We start from the raw sequence: 7,001 nt of genomic DNA, 5'->3' as shown, positions 1-7,001 counted from the left end.
GTACCTTTTGACAGAGATGATACACATCCAGGACGACAGGACAGGACATCTGATGCTGATAACCAGTAGGAAGAGGGCAGACGTAGACGACAACCACAACGACCTCAGAGACGACCTCGTTGCGGCACAGAGTAGTTTAGCATTATTTTCATTGCATTTTATTTGTTTGTATAATTATTTTTATTTCATTTATATAGTATTGATTTATTTTATTTTATTTTATTTGTATAGCATTTGATTATTTTCATTTCACTTGTATAACATTTGATTATTTTCATTTCATTTGTATTGTCATGTGTCTTGTGCACACTTCGTACTCTTGAACTTGGTATTTGAGTGTATTTATTTATTTAATCTGTCTACTTAGTTGTTTATTTCTTTTTGTATGTCTTCTTTTTATTTAGGTCCAATAAAAAAATTTCTTTCGCACAATATTTGACTTACCAACTACCGTACAAATTAATGGATTTCAAAATTAACTCAAGTGAATATAAAAATCAAACTAAATTGAGATGAATAAAATAACTTTTATTTAACTAAATAGTGAAAGATTAGACATTTGCTCAAAAGAATTAAATACTGTCAAATGTAAAAAATGACACATAACAGTTTTATGTTATAACATGTAAAGTGCGGAAACTTTAACCCAAAATGACAATGGATAGAAAATTTTTATTATTTTAAGTTTGAATGATATCGTAACATCTAGAAGTGTTTGAAATTGCTGGAGGTTATAATAATAACTTTGATTTCATAAAATCGGTATCAATCTATTATTTTCCTAACTGTTTAGTACTTGTTGATTGGTTTGTAGACAAATTATAAATTCAATTTTAATTTATCTGGACAATATAAAACAATTAATAGTGTGAGCTTTAAATCTCACTTTTGTATATATATATATTAGATCGAGTGAAGTATGATTTTTAAGAATTTTACTCACTCAGATAAGTCGAAATAATTTTTTTTTCATTTTTATTTAACTAGGGGTCAATTTTTAAGTAAGTAAAATTAGATTCATAAATATCTATCAATATCTTCTAATTTTTTTTTTAAAAATGTTTGTAGATATCAAGTTCTTTTGATTAATACTCTAATTTTACGATAATAGTTTGTAATTATGAATAAAAAATTCTAAAAATTCAAAATTTATAAATTAAATAGGAATATTTTAAAAAATTAACTCCTTGAGATTTATATAATTTATGTTTCAACGAAAAGAACGTTTTACAAAAAATACTTATCTACAAAAGTATTTATCTAAAACTAATTTTATCTATTATAACTGTTGTTAGAATTTTTTTTCCAAATATACACTAATTCAATTGTTGAAACAATTGAGTACATTCAAAAGTCTTTCCTGAAAAATATTTTATAATTTCTTTACAATTATAAATTAAAAGACATTTTGCGTTATTAAAGTCGAATTAAAATATTTTGTTCTTTTAATTGGTTATAAAACATTATATATATATATATATGAGGTAAATCTTGCAAGAAAAATATCTGAGAATTAATTAAATAAAGTAAATCTCACAGTTTGATCCTGCAAGATTTACTCTATCACATGTCACATTTTCACTCGCTGGAGTTTTAAATTTCGCAATATCCGTGAGGTTACGTAACCATCAGTTTGGAAAATATTTTCCTCATAAAAACGGGAAAGAACTCCCTCGACTAGGGTAACATTGCAGGCTTTGTTGACTTGCCTGAATAGCAGGTTCTTTGTTACTTTTTTCTTGCCTCTCTAATTTTGAAAATTATTCAGATACCCTTTTTCCAGCACTAAATTGCGACCACATACTGCCCCTTCCTTCTGTATATAAGATAATGCGGGGCATCTCCATGAAACCACACCAACTCCATAGAATGGAGTCCTCAAGATCTGCGTATCACGTTTGTTTGTTTCTTCTTCTTCTTCACGTTCTTGCCCCATTAGCAGCCTCTGATTCAGTTTACCAGAGCTTGCTTCAATGTCTGTCTCAGCATTCAAGCCCATCTAATGGTGACATCTCTTCAATAGTTTACTCCCAGACCAATCCTTCCTTCACATCCGTCCTACAGTCTTACGTCCGTAACCTCCGATTCAATACATCAACCACTCGGAAGCCTGATCTTATACTCACCCCTTTGCACGAATCTCATGTTCAGGCCGCCGTTATCTGCTCAAAGTCCACCGGCATGCAGCTCAAGATCCGCAGCGGCGGCCATGACTACGAAGGGATCTCTTATGTTTCCGATGTCCCATTTATCATTCTCGATATGTTCAATCTCCGCTCCATCAGTGTTGATATCAAACGCGAAACTGCCTGGGTTCAAGCCGGCGCAACTCTCGGAGAACTCTACTACAGAATATGGGAGAAGAGCAAACGCCACGGCTTTCCCGCCGGCGTCGGCCCTACCGTCGGCGTCGGCGGCCACATCAGCGGCGGCGGCTACGGCAACATGTTGAGGAAGTACGGATTGTCAGTTGATCATGTCCTCGATGCGCAGATTGTTGATGTTAACGGAAAAATTTTGGACAGAAAGGCCATGGGGGAAGATCTGTTTTGGGCGATTAGAGGCGGAGGCGGCGCTAGTTTTGGGGTCGTTCTCTCCTATACTTTGAGATTAGTTCCTGTTCCGGAAACCGTCACTATTTTCCGCGTGGAGAAAACATTGGAAGAAAACGCTACAGATCTTGTTTACCGATGGCAATTTGTGGCGGACAAGATCGACAATGATCTGTTCATGAGGCTGCTTCTTCAACCCATCACTTCCAAACAGACGAAGGGGAAGACGGTTAGAGTATCGGTTGTCTCACTGTTTCTCGGAGACGCCCAAAGGCTTCTCGCCCTGACTGGCAAGGAATTTCCGGAATTGGGTTTGAAGAAAGAGGATTGTACGGAAATGAGTTGGATCGAATCCGTTCTTTATTGGGCAAACTTCGACAACGGAACTTCCACCGACGTTCTGCTCGACAGAAGCCCTGACTCGCTTAACTTCCTGAAAAGGAAATCAGATTACCTCCAGAGACCAATTTCCAAGGCCGGATTAGAAGCGCTGTGGAAGACGATGATTCAGTTGGGGAAGACGGGGCTGGTGTTCAACCCGTACGGCGGGAGAATGAGCGAAATTCCGGCATCGGAAACGCCGTTCCCGCATCGTGCAGGGAATATATGCAAAATCCAGTACTCGGTGAATTGGGACGAAGCAGGAATCGAAGCGGACAAGACCTATATAGATCAGATTAGAAGGCTCTACAGTTACACTGCTCCTTTGGTGTCGAAGTCTCCGAGGGCTGCTTATATCAACTATAGAGACCTTGACATCGGCGTGAATAGCCATGGCCGGACCAGCTACATGGAAGGAAGCTCCTACGGCCGCAAATATTTTATGGGTAATTTTGATAGATTGGTTAAAGTGAAGACCGCGGTCGATCCAGACAACTATTTTCGGAATGAGCAGAGCATTCCGCGTCTTTAATAATGAAAAAACAGAAGATCGAAGATAGATTAATACATACAATATTAGTTCGGATTGATCATTTGCCCTTTGGCGTGTTTAAAAGTAGGAAATTTTCGCCCTATCATTGTTTACTGCAAAGTTAAAAATTATATGGTTGATTTTTACTTTTTCCTGTTGGAGTCTTTTTATTGCTTTATTATCTGTTGTCAGCACCACGTGCAAAGTGAGGCTTGGCTGTTCGAATAGCGTCCAGGCGCGGTCGATCATAATTTAGAGGTCAATCGAATGAGAATGTTCCGTACGAGGGTTGTGACTTGACTTTTCAATTGTAGGGAATTAAAAAATACGAAACATGCAACGAAGTTGATGACTATGTATACTTTGATTGGTTGTGAATCAATCATATCATTTTTCTCTTTTGATATATGTTTTCCATCTATTATTTTGGTGAGAACAAGGTCTCCATCCACAACTACTTTTCATGCTTTTCAATTCATGTGTTGGAAATAGATTTGCATTCTTTTTTTCCAAAAGGTGTAGTTGTGTTCGCAAAAAAATTGGTGGACGAGTTAAGAATTAGCTCTCTCCAAAATGACCTACTCTTGTGTTAGTCATTTAGATATTTTTATAGCTGCTTGTTAGGAATTTACTATAACTAGACTTTGATACCAATTGAAATTAGGATAACTTCCCAAGAGGGGGGTGAATTGAAAATTTTAAAATTATTTCAATTTTTATTCTTTATTTAATATCAACAACTACAACAAGTAAATATAAAGACAACTCAATCACAACCAATCAAAATAATCAAAAATTCAATCTTTGTCTCAATAGTCTTGTAATGAATTGTAAAGCACGCTGAATTTGTGTAAGCTCTGTGTTTGTTCCAAACTCATAAGTCTTCTTTATGTTCAGCTTTTAAACAAACTTTCAGATTAATAAGTTTAGGTTGATCAACCAACATAGTCTCTTTCAGTTTCCGCAATCAATGTTGATCAAATCAAAAACAAATTATCCTCCGGTCTATTTAACAACTAAATACTCAGAATTAATCAATTAAAAGCATACACGCAGATTATAAGTCTTTGCTGAAAAAGTAAAGAGTAAAGAAGAAGAGAGACACAAGATTTTATAAGGTTTGGCTTACACTCAGCCTATGTCCTCGCCTTTGGCAAACCACCAAAGGATTCACTAGTTTAGTTCCTTTGATGGGTGGAACAATACCGATTACAAAGACTCCTTCCGTTAGGCTAGAGCTTGCATCTCCAAACAATATACCCTCGTTTGGTCCAACGATTCTACAACCCTGAATCGTCTATGAATAAGAATCAAGATACATAGATTTTGTGTACAATAAAACACTCTCACAACAGAGTAGGTTAGTACAATATTCAACACAATAATATTTCAAAAGTTCAAATATAAAAGAATTTGAAACTTAATACTTAGTATGAATCACCAAATATCTTTCAAAATATGAAAGATTCTGACTTTGAAAGCTTTGCTTTGGAGTTTGAATCAGTAGCAATTCAGTAGTTGAACACAAGAGAGTTTGAGAGCCTTTGAGAACTTTGATTGCTTGAAAATTGCTTGGGTGTCTCAAACCTTTGAAGATTGGGGCTATTTATAAATGTTTAGAAGCAATTCCTTACCTTAAAAGTTTTCTTGAAATAGTTTCCAAGTTTTTTAAAATAATAGTGTTCAAAAACTTTGTTTAAAAAATCTTCCCATTGAGAGTTTTTAAGCCAACGTTTGAGTGGCAGTCGCCTGCCACGATTTGATAGTCGTCTGTTATAGAACAAACTCTCAACACAGAACACTGCTAGTCACCTGGCATGTTCACCCAGGCCCCTGACATGTTCAGGCTGTCACCTGTCTTGCTACTGTCTCTTTGAAAAATTCCTTGCTTAATTTGGTAGTCGCCTGCCATATCATGGCAGTCGCTTGACCCTTCTTTATTTCAAAAAATTTTTCTTTTTCAAAACTCTTTCTTTTCATTGATTATAAAAATATTCTTTAGAGTATATAAAAAATATATTTCTAAATATTTTGAGAACTTCAATTCAATTTATATTTTAAATTAACTTGAAGTACTTACATTTAGAACATTCTTAAAAAAATGATCCTTTGATCTTCAATCTTGTTCTTCCATCATATTTAAGTATTTTGATCTTCTATTTGAGCTTTCACTAATATATCTTTTTATCGTTATGCTCTTTAAGATCTCTTTGTAATCCATAAGCTTTATTATGCTCTTCAAGATTTCTTTTTAATCCATAGGCTTCCTCATGTTTTTGAACTTTGTCACTTTCTTTAAGCTTTGTCTTTTTCCTGAAAAACTTTCACTTGAACCACATTAAATACATCATGATTTGTTATCATCAAAATAATAATTATAAGCCTTATTATGCTAACAGATTTAAATTGAAGCTCAAACACTGACCTTTGATTGTTCTTAGGAACTCCAAGATTTTCATGAAAACCATTTATTTAAAAGTGTCCAACAACTACAAAAGGTTTGAAATAGTTTTAAAGTCAAAATTTGGCCAAAACTTATTTTTCAAATGTGCAAAAATTATTTCAAGTAAAAAACTCCAAAACAAGTTTTTCAAAATCCCTTTCATGTTTCTACCATCACATTGATGAACACTTTTCTCAATCAATTAGTTCTCATCTTAAAATATGTTCAACATGAAAATTGTGGAATTTTTTCTTAACTTTCTTTTGATACCAAAAACATCCCATTTGGAGTTTTCTAAAGTATGTAATGCTAAAAAACACTGAAAGGTGTCCACAGTAGAAAATTCCCTTTATATTTCTTCCGTTTCATTGATGAGCGATATTTTCAATCAATAAGTTCTTATCTTAAAAAATTTTTGACATGAATTTGTTGTATTTTCTCTTGGATGTTTGTTGATACCAAGAACGTTCAATTTGGAGCTGCAAAGAAAATGTTATTTCCAAAAACTTGATGGGTTTCTACGCAGAAAACCCATATATGCTCGACCATATCATTGGTTAGACAACCAAAACTAGCAGATTTGAAGATCCAGTCGACTAGATCTTTGTCCCAATCGACCAGACCTCTTAGGAAAGTGCCCCAACAGCCGAAAAATAGTTAGTTTTTAAAATAAAATAATATTAAACTTCCCTAACGACCATATAACGACTATATTGAGTTTTTGGCTATAAATACAAGCTCAATCAACTTGGAAAATGTTAGAAAAACATATTGGGAGCATACTTGAAAAATCTTTGATTCTTGTTCACATTTTAAACCTATTTTTGAGATCAAACTCCTACTTCTCCCACATTCATTTTGAAAATCTCTTTAGAGGAAATATTTGGGTTAAACAAGCAAGGCTTGGGCATATATTCATACTCATATATATTACTTGAAAGCCTTCTTGCATTTTGAAGATTAAATTCATATTTTTCCTACTCTTCTTTTGAAAACATTCTTGGGGAAAATATTTTTGAGTTATCTTTAAAAGCTTTGAGCATATTTACACTCATATATATTGCTTGAAAGGTTTTCTACATTTGTTATCTCA

At 34.2% G+C, this 7,001-nt stretch overlaps 1 protein-coding gene across 1 annotated transcript; it reads left to right on the top strand.

Moving 5' to 3' along the window:
• The first annotated feature begins 1,604 nt into the window (after positions 1-1,604).
• On the top strand, positions 1,605-3,619 carry LOC131159191 (berberine bridge enzyme-like 21). Its single transcript, XM_058113906.1, has one exon. The coding sequence runs from the start codon at positions 1,831-1,833 to the stop codon at positions 3,463-3,465; it is 1,635 nt and encodes a 544-aa protein (XP_057969889.1). The 5' UTR covers positions 1,605-1,830; the 3' UTR covers positions 3,466-3,619.
• The last annotated feature ends 3,382 nt before the right edge of the window (positions 3,620-7,001 follow it).

This window comes from Malania oleifera, chromosome 7 (assembly GCF_029873635.1).
Source record: "Malania oleifera isolate guangnan ecotype guangnan chromosome 7, ASM2987363v1, whole genome shotgun sequence".
Taxonomy (NCBI): domain Eukaryota; kingdom Viridiplantae; phylum Streptophyta; class Magnoliopsida; order Santalales; family Ximeniaceae; genus Malania; species Malania oleifera.
The sequence above is the reverse complement of the archived record's forward strand: the minus strand, read 5'-3'. Positions and strand labels throughout refer to the sequence as shown.

Bases quoted from the DNA above. Each gene is read 5' to 3' on its own strand.
- LOC131159191 (XM_058113906.1), top strand. From the start codon at position 1,831: ATGCGGGGCATCTCCATGAAACCACACCAACTCCATAGAATGGAGTCC.